The sequence below is a fragment of the Sardina pilchardus genome, chromosome 20 (assembly GCF_963854185.1).
Source record: "Sardina pilchardus chromosome 20, fSarPil1.1, whole genome shotgun sequence".
In the NCBI taxonomy this organism is placed as follows: domain Eukaryota; kingdom Metazoa; phylum Chordata; class Actinopteri; order Clupeiformes; family Clupeidae; genus Sardina; species Sardina pilchardus.
Genome location: NC_085013.1, coordinates 14282306 through 14296760, shown reverse-complemented (window position 1 = coordinate 14296760; position 14455 = coordinate 14282306). Strand labels below are relative to the sequence as shown.

Below are 14455 nucleotides of genomic sequence, written 5' to 3'. Positions count from 1 at the left end.
ACACACATTCATTAATTGACACTCAAATACTGAAATGTTTTTGCTTAACTTTCCTCAAAATGTGAGAGTAAATTATAAACCCAATTATCTTGTAAGATATTTCATGGTGGTCTTTAGGAGGAATTTAAGGATTCTAATTACAGCTCACTTCAGATGCTCTGTCATCTTAGGGAAACATTGCCACTTGCAGCTCCAAAGTCTCAAATAGTTTTGTGACAGACAAAATATGCACTGTCTGCATATCCAGTACCCAACCCTAGGGCCACACAGTACCTTGCATTGCTAGACCCCCTTGACTGTTCAGCCACTGATTGATGTTGCAGGGGCGTAAAACGACTTGCTTTTAACAGTAATCGCAAGGGAGTAGCCCATTTTGATCACAAAGGCCATTTAGCAGGGAATGAGGTTCTCAGCCAGCACTCCAATTATCAGGATACAATATCTCTGTGAGAGAAGGTCAGCTACTAAAATAAACCAGTCTGGGCCTGGTCTTCCTGTCTAATTACTAAACCAACATTAACCCCTCCAGACCCACCTAAAACTGCATGGCAGCTGGAAGGCAGCAGTGTTGCTCTGGGTGTAAGGGGATTTTGATGGAAGGGGTTCTTTGGAAAGGGTGTCACTATCCATCAGGATCGCACGTTTCATAGGACAGTGCTCACCTGTGACTTTGGGGATTCCCTGGAGTCGAGGAACAGACAGAGCCACAATCACACCCAAGTTGGTCCCCACAAGAAGCAGGCTGTGACACACCAGTAGACTGCTCACGGAAACCCTCTGGTGCCCTGGGAGAGTAAGACGCATGGTTACATTTATATATTCAGATCCTACCACAGTGATAAGTCAGAGGAGACTGAATTATTACGTTTATTAAACCCATTTTACAAGGCAAATGGTAGCCTGAACACTAAGCACTACAGGTTTAATTTGTAATGAAGCTATGACATAATTATGAAGACCGTCTAGAACCCATTTACCATTGAAGTGTAATATTCTATGAGAATCTGTGATTCAGTGTTAGCATAGAAGAATATTAATGGATACTTTCATGGAGCCGCGTAGGTGTGAAATATCAGAAATCTGAGGGAAAGTTACTATGGCAATGGTGCCTAATAGCAAATGGTTTCCTAGGAAACCGAAAACATGTAGCTCAGAAATACATTGAGGTTTCCCTTCGATATCTCAACAATGCATGTGTTCCCCTTTAGGCTGCTCAAGTTTAAATGTTGCACAATATTACAATAGTTATGCAATAGAGTGAACTAATTGCAACACTTCTGTGAGGCCAGCAGAGTCTTGTACTGGGTAAATGCCTAAGGGAGAAGAGAGTGCACTGTAACTGATCTAGTAAGGGTTAAGTCGACAATCTGGAGTAAAATGCTGCCTTGTGATTCAGCAGAGTAACGGTTAACGTCGCCCTTCTAGGAACAATGGTTGATTTGGCTCAGAGTCAGTTCACTTTTAATCGCCCGTTGTGGGCAAGTTGGCCCATATTGCCAAACTAAGCTAACCTCACAGCACATTAACTTCACCATGGGAACCCTGACACTGGAGCAGCAGTTAGGAGAGCATGAGGCTAGCAATTACAGTTGCTCAGATCTGTTGCAAATTGAATGCAAATGATCCAACTGAATAAAAAGGGCTCCAGGTGAATGGACCCTACAGTACCATCTGCTCATATGAGCGGTGCAGTTGTCTGTGCTGGGATCAGTCAAATCACTCCGAACAGTCGCACAAGTTCTGCTGAGGAACAGTGAATGTTCAGAGGGCAAAGCCTATAATCCCTTGAGGCTGGAAGATTGCGCGATCGTGATGGTGTGGGCTGACCCCTTCTCTGACCCCTCTGAGAGAAGCATCATCTCTGATGACTACTTTACTCAGCTGGACAGCACACATGTCATTTTCCAGCTAAGCACTGAACTGAAAGACTCAGAACTTGTCGGACATTCTGGACTTGGCTGACATTCTACTTTGTTCATTTTAAGGGAGAAAAAAGGCTGATCATTTCTCAACATACAGTATCCAGCACCACCCCCATATTCCAGTTCCTCAGGCACAGTCTGTACTAAAAAACAAAAGCGCAACCAACATCAACATGTTATGACCACATTTCATTCCCAACACAACAGGCTGGTATATCAACACAAGGTAGATCACAAGATTAGGACCATTTGAACTTGAGCCATTCTATGAAAACCAGAAAAAAACCCAGACCCAGGTTAAGACAGACTACAGTAGGTGTGGACTTCGCCCCCCTCCCCTCTAAGCTAGCAACTACAGTATGTGCCGCAATTGCAGAGGTGGCTGCCCAGACCCACTAATGAAGAGGCTGGAGGTGTTGTTTGCTGGCCCCTGCTTGTTTATGCCCATTAGTGCACACGGCTGGATATGTAGGTCACCAGAGACAAAGCCGCCAGCCCGCCCTCCCCTCCCCTCTCCTCTCGCCCACCAGGCCCTGCCGGTCGGGGCTGGCCAGAGAGCATCTATCAGGAGAGCGTGGAGTGGCAAGATAACCATGACGAGGCAGATCCTGCCTTCATGGGAGATTTACCTTTGGCTTACATTCTTTTTAAATCGGTGCATTAGCATGGGGACATTATGGAAAGTGATAGTGGTTTTAGAGACATACTGTAAGTACAGTACGGTCTGTTGTGGCAGTAATGGTGAGAAAGTAATAAGGGGCTTACTAATGTATGTGTTTTAGTTCACCAGCTGTGCATCAGAATTGCACAAGCTCTTTTATTGAAGTGAAAACTCCAAACCCGCAGGCTTCCAAGTTCCAGTCCTATAAAATAATTGTCAAACTTAATTGAGTTCAACAGGCACTGACCATATGGAATAATTGCTTTAACTGTTAATATTTTAACATCTTTTTTTCAGAATGTTTGTCTGCAACAGAACCAGTGAAGAGAAAGTGTTTACACTGGGGTATGTCTTCTTGCAGTTTGAATGTGGTATTGTGTCCTAATTGAAGCCTAGGGAGAAATTAAGCTGCCGTTGCTAAAGAGATAACCACAGGTCAAGAATTCTGTAATGGTGACATCACTATTGACATCAACATCCCCTGCAGAGTTTTCGGTCTCAACTGCGGGCCAAGCTGCTGTGGGTCCTGAGTCTCTGGCCTCACTAGTGATTGCTTAATGTAATCTTATCTCAAGAAAACACTTCAGTGTATTAAGTTTCAGTTCTGCTGCACAGAAACAGAGCTCCACCCTGAATGAGACACACAAGCCGTTAACTGACTGAACGCCGCCTCATCCGCGGCTAGGTTTAACCGGCCATTCCCCGGCTAGGTCAGTGAGGACAAGAGGCGCGATATTCCAAAGCCGTCTCGGTGTAGGCGTAAACATGTAAGAACTGGGTGTGAAGTTGAACAGTGACGTACAACAACATAGGCGTCGAAGTCTCGTGACACTACTGTCATTCTCAAAACAGCGGTGCAGCTCTCTGTCAAGTTCTCTGCTCCTCCGTTTGATATTTCTAGATCTTCTGACTAAGTTTACTCTACTTATCCAAACTGACGACATCACCACTGTCACTAGATATAAAGCAAACATTGATTTTCACTCGGTGCTATTCACTGACCGTAAAAAAGTGTCATTAGTAGCCTATGCAGTATGCACCTGTTCTATACAGTCTGGTATGCACTGTTGTTTGTGGCTAGCTAGACTTGCTAGCTCGATGTGACACAATATTGTAGCGCGGCTCGGATATGCTTGTGTTACGTTCATGCAAGGGGGAAATGTAGCCTACGGCTAAGATGGTTAAGCAGCCTGTTGTCATAAGATAGTTGACGGTTACGCATTATATAGGTGTACTAGACCAGCTGATGTGTTGTGGGATAAGGGGTTTATGTTACGGGATGCCACCCATGTTGTGGGATATAGCCACGGGGATCTTAAACAGGCCACTTCCATGTAATGTCATTCCTCATATTCATCTGGTAATAAACATTTCCTAACAGAGTAATTCTTGCCTCGTCACAATATCAACTCTCCACTCATTCCGCTTGGACTATGCATTATACCTTTCACTGCCTCACGTCTGCCAGGTTCCAAACTGTCTTCCTAACAGCAGTTACAATCAGTATTTTTGTGATAACAACAAAACAGCTCTGCAAAGTTTAAACCAACGATGCTAATCGCGACTAGCGATTAGCCATTTATAATGCAGAGCCTACCCTCATAAGGAGACCTCTCCAATTCAGAAAAATGCATTAAACTAAAATTGGACAACGTTGTTATGTTTCTTAAACCTTAGGGTGGGTATGATAGGCCTAGCCTACATGCTTTAACGAAATACGTTGTCAATGGTTATTTGAGCAAGCTAGCCAAGGTCTAGCTAATTTATCCTGGCTGTAGATAAAGCAGGATAGGCTATGTTTTCCCAATATGTTAGCAATTAATAAATAAATGCTGAGATGTTTGGCGATTTAATTGACATTTGAAAGAACAGTGTGCTAGATGGACCACAAGGACCAGTGTTAATATGTGAACAGTATGATGATGATCTGACAGCTGTGCTCAGCATACAGTCAGTCAGCTGTTTGCTGATTTTAAGTCTTTCAGCAGTGTGTGCACAACTCGTTGTTGACAGCTCCGCCCATGTCTCAGCTAGCCGCCGCATAGCCGGCTCGCGTGCTCACTGCAGTCGCCCCGGCAATATGTGTACCCTCAGGGGAGGACAATTGGCAGCGTAAATCACCTCGGCGATTAGCCGGCTATCAGTGAGTACAATCGGGACTAGCCGGCTAAAAGCCCGTGCATCGCCGGCTATCTGTGCAGTCAGTAAACGGCTACAGGTTGACTACTCAACCCATCTGCTGAGTTTTGGGCTCATCATATCCCATGTATTGCAATATCAACTATGAGTTCTCTAGAGAGAGCAAATCAGCTGTTGTCCCTCATGCCTGTGCTTACTCTGCACAATGACAATAAAGTTGAATCTAATCTAATCTAAAAAAACAAACACTAATCTTGGAAAGACCACAAACTACTAACAGCTTACAAACATGTTTCCCCGCAGGATATGCATGCAGCAATATGAGTAATGTGTTTCCCTACAGATACAGATATTTAAATATAGATATACACAATACTGTGTATTACATAACATTGTGACATTTTCACTTTGGTTGTCACCAAGTCACACAGCTGAAATGTTAGAATGTTTTGACTTCAGCTGCAGTTTTTATTTAAATTAAGCCATTTTGACAGCTATTTCTGCCAAGATGTAGGTAGCATGAAACTAATATATTGTGAAGGGCCATAATCTTTATATAGCAACCCTACTGTAAAAGCCTCAACTCAATTCACTTTCCACCACTAGCCCAGTCTTTGAGGTTATGGTTTAAAGCTTGTAGAGACTGCAGGTTTAACTGGCTATTATTCTATTATTTCCAACATCGATTCATTTCGGCAACATGAATAGGATCGCTTGAAGAATGAAGACTAGGATGAAATGTTCATTTCCAATAGCAGCAGCTGGGGTAACATTGAGGAATTTATCTTTTATGCATGAGAGGCACAGACAAGTAAAGACTCTTTCACAGGCTGAAAACATTTGAACATTTGAACTTGTACTGACAGATCACAATTGGCTGGCTATAGCTCCTCGAGGATGGTTCTCAGTTACACAAAAGGGTCTGGGAGTGGTTTGTGGTTTCTCTGGAGACAGCAAAAAGGAAAACAAACGGTTAGGGTGGCGTTATCAGCGGAAGCTAGCTCTTGGTAATAGAAATCAGAGGGAACCCCAAAAGAGGAAGTCTTTCAAGCTGGTGGTCCTTAAAGTCGTCTAGTTCAAAAGTGCACATTTGAAGTTAATAGGGAACCTGCCTTGTATGTGCTCCATAGTTCTTGTCAGTAACTCTCCAAGTGACATTATGTACAGTATGATATTTGTTTTGTCATTACAACCAACACAGAGTGGAGTGTTTTGAGAAGCCTCAACTGAAGGGTATGATTTGTGAAGCGCTGGCTTGTAAAACAGGAAATGACACAAAACAGAATATAATGACATAAAGTCGTCCCTGCTTTTGCATGGCAACCCAGAGGCTGTCTTTTCTTCTGTACGTTTACATAATAGATTTTGACACGTCTCTCTTTGCACCCAAACTCGGATGACATTGCTGGTGTAATGTTGTTGCAAGCCTAATAGCACCACATGGGTTGGGACTGTTTTTCAAATGTGTCTCCCATTCCACCTTGTCAGACAAGGGCTGCTCTGTTTTATTTTAGAATGACACCCAATATGCCCAGGGGACAAAACTAAAGCAGGCACGTTTCAAAGGACAATGTAATTGGATGAATTTGACTAAGTGAAAAAAATAAATCATGCTGAAATATCCTGCTAGTAGGGTACACACAAATAAAAATCCAGACCAGGCTTAGAGACTGTGTTAGAGGCTGTACTTGATCTTTGGTCTACACAGGGGTTCTATGTTCCAAAGAAATGTTAATAAACCCATCACCAGCATAGAACCATTAGAGTGAAGTGAGCGGAGCTTCTGAGGGCTGGTCAATATAGATATCCACGCGGAGGAGGTCCCAGCCCAGCCGCACAGCTGTCACTGGACATGTATAAATAACACTTGCCCGGTCATGATTCAGCAACAGCCCTCAAACGGTGCAATGCCTATGCACCACTAGGCAAAATGAGTCCACGATGGAGTGCGTTGGTAAGGAGCTTGAGGGAAGCTTACAGAGAGCTGGCTGAGGCAGAACAGGGCTCTGACAGCAGATTAGAGGTCATGCACACTGATTATTTCTCCGAAAATCCCACTGATTCCGGATAGAGCAGTTCTGTAATGTTGTCAGACATTTCCTTTCATTGGTTTTTTCTTAACTTCCTCAGTATTTCTGGTTGCAGATCACAGTGTCAATGAATGTTCCATTTTGTTCCATTCATGTCCCCCAAGGCCACAAAGAGATAACAAAAATATCACTGACATTTACAGTTCAAACCTCTGTGCAAAGACAATGCCTACAGTGCTTATTTGTTACCATGGTTACTTCAAGTTGACCAAAAGAGGAAACAAAACAAAGGCTGTCATACGTGGATACAATATAAGAGTTACAATATTATCTTCTCTCAGAAACTGAGACAGGTTTTATATGCTTTTCTTCCTGCGTGCTTATCAATGTTGTTGCTATTTTAGTTGGACAGCAGTCTAGGAGACCAATGTTTCAACAGAAATACCAAATACCCAAACCCTGACAAAGCTTTGAGAGTACATCTGCAACATGTTAACATATGGAGAAAAAAAAATATCTTCAGAGAGGTTCAACAGATTTGGTCTATATTAGATTAAGGTCAATTACAGGGGAATACAGGGGGTTTTCACCCAAGGTATTACATCACAAAGGCAGCTTACAGTGAACAAAATCCAGATTTAAGTCCTTGGCAGGGAATGACTTCTTTTAACAAGAAGTAGCCACATTAGTCAAAGCCGCACTCAGATAAAAGCCCATCTGAAAACTTGAAAATGGGCCTTTATATCCACGAGTTTCTCACACTGTTCTGCCATACTTCAACTTCATGACAACACAGAGCTGCACTATCTGCACCATATAGAAGTAATAATGCAAGAGAAGTGCAACCCCAGATCCAGGCATTGAAATTATTCTCTGCCTTTCATGTCCTGCTGTGGACTGTTGACCAAGCTGAGGAACAAATAATAGGCTACTCTACTGTCTGTGCCGGAAGTCTTTGAAGGTTGTGACAGGAGGCTCATCCAAACATGACAAAACAAGCACTGCAGCGGATGAGCTCATCCACTTCACATGTTGACAGAGTTAAATGGACAAGATGAGGGCTCAAAGAATACTCCTTTGTCCAGGTATGACTCGTGCAGCAGACATCTGGGACATCTTGCTATTTGTTTTTCTAAGCAAATAATCTGGCTCTGCTTGTACTGTTTTACAGTAAAAGAGGCTCCCACTACAATGACCTCCCAGTGCTTGCCATTACTGTGCTAATTCAGACAGAAGAGATGGCAGGGGAGTGACACAGGCTGTCTTTGTGGTCGGATGGGATGCGGACGTGCTGTACGACGGTTGGCCCAGGTGAGGTGGCTTACCTGAGAGGATGCTGTTGACGGGCGTAGCGATGTTGATGTCCTGCAGGTGCTCCAGGGTCTCGGTGTGGAAGAGACGCAGCGTGGAGCCCGAGCTGAAGGCGATCCAGATGCCCACGCCGGCCACCACCATGTGGGACACCACCATGCCCTCCTCCTGGTGGGCCTCCAGCTGGCGCTGAGGCAGCGTGGGTAAGAGCAGAGAAGATGTGTGCGTCAGTAGGGCCTTACACAACAAACAGTGCACAACACAACAGTATGCAAACACATTTTCAATATGTCAATATCCCAAATACATTTCAAGATTTACACTACAAATACAGAAAGACTGATGTAAAAATTTGATTTTGTAAATCAGTGTATGAGATCACAGTAAAGTGATCATGCTTCAGGCGATCTTCAGGACATGGATACGGTTGGAGGAGGTGTGTGTGTGTGGTTTGTTTGCTCAGGTGGAGGATACTGTGTGAAGGTATGCTCATGAAGCACTGGAGGAATGTCAGGCCTTTAAATAGCTAACACATTGCACGGTGTCCCGCGCTGGCTCGCAACCTGGAAAAGATCAATTCTATCGGGGTAATCCAATGACCATCTGAATTAGGTAACTGAAACCCTCACTCCTGTGATCCTGTGGCCAGTCTTCTGAATGAGCCGTGGCACTGGGACTTTAGAGGTCAGACGAGTGCTGTTTACGTTCTCTTGGACATTTCATAGCAACACACCGACCCGTTTCTTCTCTGCTCTGCTCTCTGGGAGGGAACGGGAGGGTGGGGGCGACACAGAATTCCCTCGGATCAGCAGGAAGGGTTCGAGGGAAGCACAAGTCTGTGTGCATCCTGAGGAACCGCTTTGGCATTGGCCTTCCAAACAGAATCTTCTACTATTGTTATCATCAAATACCACATCGTCTTTCACACCGTATGTAGTTATCAATTAGGGTACGTCTGTTGGTGATATGCGCATCCTCTGTAGACATAAATGTTACTACAGTAAACAGTGTACAGCCAAACCTTTCAAAACTCTTCAGCATGACTACGGTGGGAGATAAAATGAACGGTGTGTCCCACAGCAGTTGCCAAGAACAAGCACTTTTATTTGTACAACAACTGAATGGCACATCGAGATAACCCAGTGGAGAGAGAGTCAAAATCAGTGTGACAGAATCAGACGGGTCCTGCTGTCTCTTGGTGGAGCTTGAGCGTGTTTTTAATCAGGAGTGCAGCGCGTTGCTCTGATCCCACCAGCAGATTGGGCTGGAGGAGAGCCAGCTCCTTCCCCAAGGCCTCGCAGGGGGACTTCGGAAACAACAGCCATCTGACACCGCATGCTCCATGCTAACGTGCCTTGTCAATGCCTTCCCCAGTTCCTCTCTTAACATTCACACACACAAATGGACACAAACGCACGCGCACGCACACACACACACACACATACACTTCACTTCTTCCTGTCACCCTCCTGGTCTTGTAATTCCTTCCATCTTGTTGACTCTTCAACATACCGTGTGTGTCTCTCTCTCTCACTCACACTCTCTCTCACTCACACACACACACACACACACACACACACACACACACACACACACACACACACACACACACACACACACACACACACACACACACACACACACACACACACACACACACACACACACACACACACACACACACACACACACACACACACACACACACACACACACACACACACACACACACGTTCCCCTTTCCCCCATATTCTACCCCTCTCCTCTCTTTGTTGGTCCCATTTCTCCCCATTCCCTCGCGCTGGCCGTTTGCCCGTTCCTCCGTGGGCAGGTGGTCTCGTAATGAGCTTACTGACGAACGGCACTAACGAGATTACGCGTGGCTGCGTGTGGCGCGGAGAGAGAGAGAGAGAGAGAGGAGCGGCGGAGGCAGGACGAGGGGGAAGTGGAGCTTTGCTATTCCAGGATGGCAGCAGGTGCCAGTGTGTCCAGTACAGTACAGTCTAGGCCCGTGTGGAAACCACCGCAGTTCAGACGAATAGAGAGGGGGAGAGACACACAGAGAGAGGGGGGGGGGGGGGGGGGAGACTCTCCTGGGCCTCCATAATTCAAAGAAGGCAACACCATGGGTGTGCCATGACATCAGAGTGAAACAGAATTAGTAACTAGGAAACACAGCAGTTAATGGTCACGGAATGCACTCTAGGAGAATAACATGACAAGCATTAGTGATCTCCATCCTCCCAAATCAAATTAATTTTCTACCAGACAAACATTGCTATTATACTCAATCATGCAAATTCAGATGCACCAATTCAGCAAATGGATTCAGTGTGCCCGAATAACTGACGGTGTGGGAGGCTGGAGTATACCATCACACGTGCACTTTTGCCCCAGGATGCCATGGATGCTAGGACGCCCACTTCTCTCCTGCATCTTTAAATAGTCCACAGAGTACGTGGAGGCGGGTGGCGCAGCGAGAGCAAACTTCTCCAACAAAAGACTTTTCGTGAATCACAAGCGACCCGACCTCAAGTAACCCATCGCGGGCCACGACTCTTCCTGCAGCTGCAGTTTCTAATCTTGTTATTCTGTATCGCTACCATAAAACTTGGAATCGGAGACTAGGAACAGACTCAAGAGTGTGTGTGTGTGTGTGTGTGTGGGGGGGGTTAGTTGAGAAACCTTGGCTAAGACATGGACATATGCAGACGTGGATGGAAGGTGTGTGTGGCAGCGAGGATGTTTGACTTTGCTCTTGATGTGCTGGGTCAGAGTGAGGTCCCCTCTTCCTGTTTGCTCTCGGGGAGGGGAACAATGTGGCGGCTGCCCTTTTTCCTCTGGAGGTGCGAGGCAGCGCTGGTCATGGGCCGCATGTGTGTGTGCGCGCGGGGAAACTTTCCGTTGTCTCTCGGAAAGCCCCGCTGGGAGACTTAACACGAGCCAGCTGGGGCCTCAGCAACGGGGGGCCACCTCAACTATCTACTTGGCTAAGCCTCCGGCCCCTTCTAGTTGAGTGTGTGTGAGAGTGTGTGTGTGTGTGTGTGTGGCATACCTCTACTGCATGGGTCTGGGTGCCCACGATGAAAACCTGTCCACCCGACGAGGCCCAGACGTGGTCCTCCACGGCGATCAGAGCTTTGAGAGGCAGCACCCCGAGCTTCAGCACCTTCGGGGAGGTCGAGTTCCAGGACCCATCTGGGGAGAGTTGGAGAAAGTGAAGTCTAATTTTAACGCCCCTTTTGACAGCAAGCCTCCCTGTAGCACTCCATACTTCACACAGAGGTCTTGACTTCCTCTGCTGCACACTACTCGCCATCGCCGAGAGCAGTCATGCCAAACGTCAACCTCTAATTGGGAAGTATGCGGTGGGAGTTCAGGATACTTAAACCGACTTCTACTTGAAGGAGGATGCTGGGGTCACTGATAATCACGACCAAACCATCGCTACGTAACCTCGATCCAGGTGGGGAGAGCATTCGTCATCTCCTTCACCACCCTACACACACTTCCCATGCAGTGTCTGTGTCAGAGTGGGTACACCATTTCTATTTACGCCACTAAGGTACCTCTGCAGTACACCAGCCTACACTTCCCCCACTGTTAGCTTTTCTGTGCAGCACATTCCTCAGCAAGAGACATAAAAAAAAAAAAAAAACGTGAGCGAACTGTCAGAGTCCGAATACTTAATCAGAAACAGCGTGCGGAGAGAAAAAACCTTCATGAGAAAACCTACACGGATTTCACCCCCTGAATACTCGAGTGGCCGCTTTCAATTGACAACAGGGCATAACAGAATGTGCCGTGATTGTGTTTGTTTAGCCAAATCCACAAAGGCCGCTATTGAGGGGAGCTTCGCCACAGAGGGCAGAGAAACTTCTCTAGAGCCTAATGACCAGGGAAGAGGCACTCGGCTCTTCTGTAGATGGAAAGAACAAAAGTCTGCTTTGTATGGATAAGTGTTTCTCTGTGTGTGTGTGTGTGTGTTGTTAGATATTTGGCTTGAAAAACATGATATCCATCTCACAAATACATACTTTGCATGCATGTTGTGGATTGACTTCATTACCACATAACCTTTTTAGTGACACATTACAAACCACAAGAAATTAGATTTGAGCAAATTACATTCAATCTAACATGGGCACAAACACACACACACACACACACACACACACAGTCCAGATCAGGGGTCAAATCAGTTTCCATGCTTAGTATGGCATTGGGCCAACAAACGTAATGCCTCGGCTATAACCATGTTATATTTGGAACTGAACATGAATAATGCATAATCCATTAGTACACAAGAGTTTGTCATCTCCTTGAAACGCAGGATTTTACATAACCTTTAATGCATGGTATTTAGAACTGATGTTTCAATGAGAGTTTTCTACAATTTCAGCACAGCGAATACCATTGAGGCTCTACAGTATGTCGTTGCCAAATAATTACGTAACAGGTGAGCTGCAACTTCCCTCACACAACATTTTCAAATGGAAAGTGCTCCCTAATCTACATGCTAATCCACTCAATGCTAGCTCATTCAATCTGACAAAAGCAGAGAGAGAGAGAGACAGAGAAACAGAGAGAGAGAGTGTGCTGGAGGAGAGCAGAACACACACAAAGAATGTTGGAGAGAGGAAAGAGTGCGAGTGTGTGTGTGAGTGTGTGTGTGTTTGTGTGTATGTAAAATGTGTGAGTGAGAGACGGAAAGAGTGAAAAAGAGTGAGGTGCAGTATATGAAGGGGGAAGGCTGCCTTCAAGTTACACTTGGGCATGAAAGTTGGAATTGTTATGAAAATGAGTCACCTACTAAGGTTTGACGTTTATAACCTGTGTCAGTTAGCTTTTTCCCCCATTTCCTCCACATTCTTTGAATCCCATCAGTTTCAATCACTTTCAGAAAAACACACACCTGGTTCAGACACTTCAAACATCAGCTCAACAGCTCCCAGCTTGGGAGAAGTCAGTGAAGAATCGCGCTGGCAGGAAGAACTGCCTGGAAGGCTAACTCCAGGCTTGGGATGGGAGAGGCTAATAAACACGACATTCCTGCTTTTATTTGTGCCATGGCTCATATTTCTATCGCTGTTCCAATCACCACCGTGACTCAGAGATATCAGACAGACTAAACCGTTCACGGTGCCGATATCATCCCAAGGATCATGGATGATGCCCGTCCTTTTCAGGGGATTATTGCGTCATGGCTTATCTGAGAGTTCACTTTTCCAAAATCTACAAAGTAAACTAGGACTCTCACAATGGCAGAATCTCCTCGCCCTACTTCCAAGGAGAAAAGACATTATGGAAAGTGTGACAAGGCAGGGAAGGAGAAAAGCAGCATTCCGCGCAAGTACTGAATTTCCGTTCCTGCATTTACTGGCCTGGCCTGGGGATAGGCATGGATCACTTTCCCCGTTCCCCTCTCCGCTGCGCCACATGACGTGATGCCGAGTCCCTCTCGCTTCTGCCGTCTTCCCAATCGAAGACCTTGGCCGCCCGGGCTTTGGATTAGAGGACTGAAAGCTCATTTCCGTGCCTCGGACCTTTTCAACGTAAACACTGCCGTGTCACGGCCAGGCGCTCATTAAACAGAGCCGCTAAGGGAAAGGGCAAACACACACACACACACTCACACACACACACACATACACACACGATAGGGTATGCATTATGTGGGAGCTATTTTTGGTGCTCATCCATGTTCCTTGCTGAATGATTAATAGACCGTGGTGCATTGTGAGGTTTTTTTTCCTCCAATATTTTTATTCTATTCTTTTCCCCGCAGGATGCACCTGCTGGGAGGAGGTCTTCAGGGTGAGGAGACCTTCACACTCCGAGCAGAGCAGGGGGTGTCTTTGAAGCTCCAATGATCCTCATTACACCCTTATGGTTTCATCACTACTGTCTGACGAGCAAGTTAAAGACAAAATTTGGAGGCTGAAAAATAGGCTAAGTCAACCCCACTGTGTAGCGCTTCATACGGCATGACCAGAGGCACAAGAGGAGAGAGAGGGAGTGCATGATGAATCCAAGAGGCTTTTGGAGTCAAACATTACACCAGGATAAAGTAGGAGGGAATGTGCGTCTAAGATGTGTGCGCAGCCCTTCATCTCTTTCCAGTGTTACAGTCTGGTACTGAATGGGAGTTTCAAAAGCAGGTTTTTGGGGAAATGAAGGCATATCTTTCCTCAGCTCTTTCTTCAGATGCCTGCACTGTAAAAGCATGAAAGTCACCCCACAAGAACATCAGGGAATTGACCCTGGTGAACACCACACACACAAATTCAAATGTTCCGTCGGTGCTAGGTCTTTTTCTTTCCTCTACCATCCTTCTGTCTTCTTCCCTGTCTACTTCTGTCTCTCTCCTGGTTTCGGTGCCTTGGCCTCCA

At 45.7% G+C, this 14455-nt stretch overlaps 1 protein-coding gene across 3 annotated transcripts in view; it reads right to left on the bottom strand.

Annotated features, from left to right (window-relative positions):
- arhgef10 (Rho guanine nucleotide exchange factor (GEF) 10) overlaps nucleotides 1-14455 on the bottom strand; it is a 57325-nt gene that overhangs the window by 1782 nt on the left and 41088 nt on the right. For all 3 annotated transcript variants that reach the window (XM_062522889.1, XM_062522890.1, XM_062522891.1), the window contains 3 exons: nucleotides 11119-11261; nucleotides 8078-8252; nucleotides 663-785 (listed from right to left, as the gene is read on the bottom strand). In XM_062522889.1, coding sequence (XP_062378873.1) covers nucleotides 663-785; nucleotides 8078-8252; nucleotides 11119-11261 — 441 coding nt within the window. The remainder of the gene's footprint in view (nucleotides 1-662; nucleotides 786-8077; nucleotides 8253-11118; nucleotides 11262-14455) is intronic.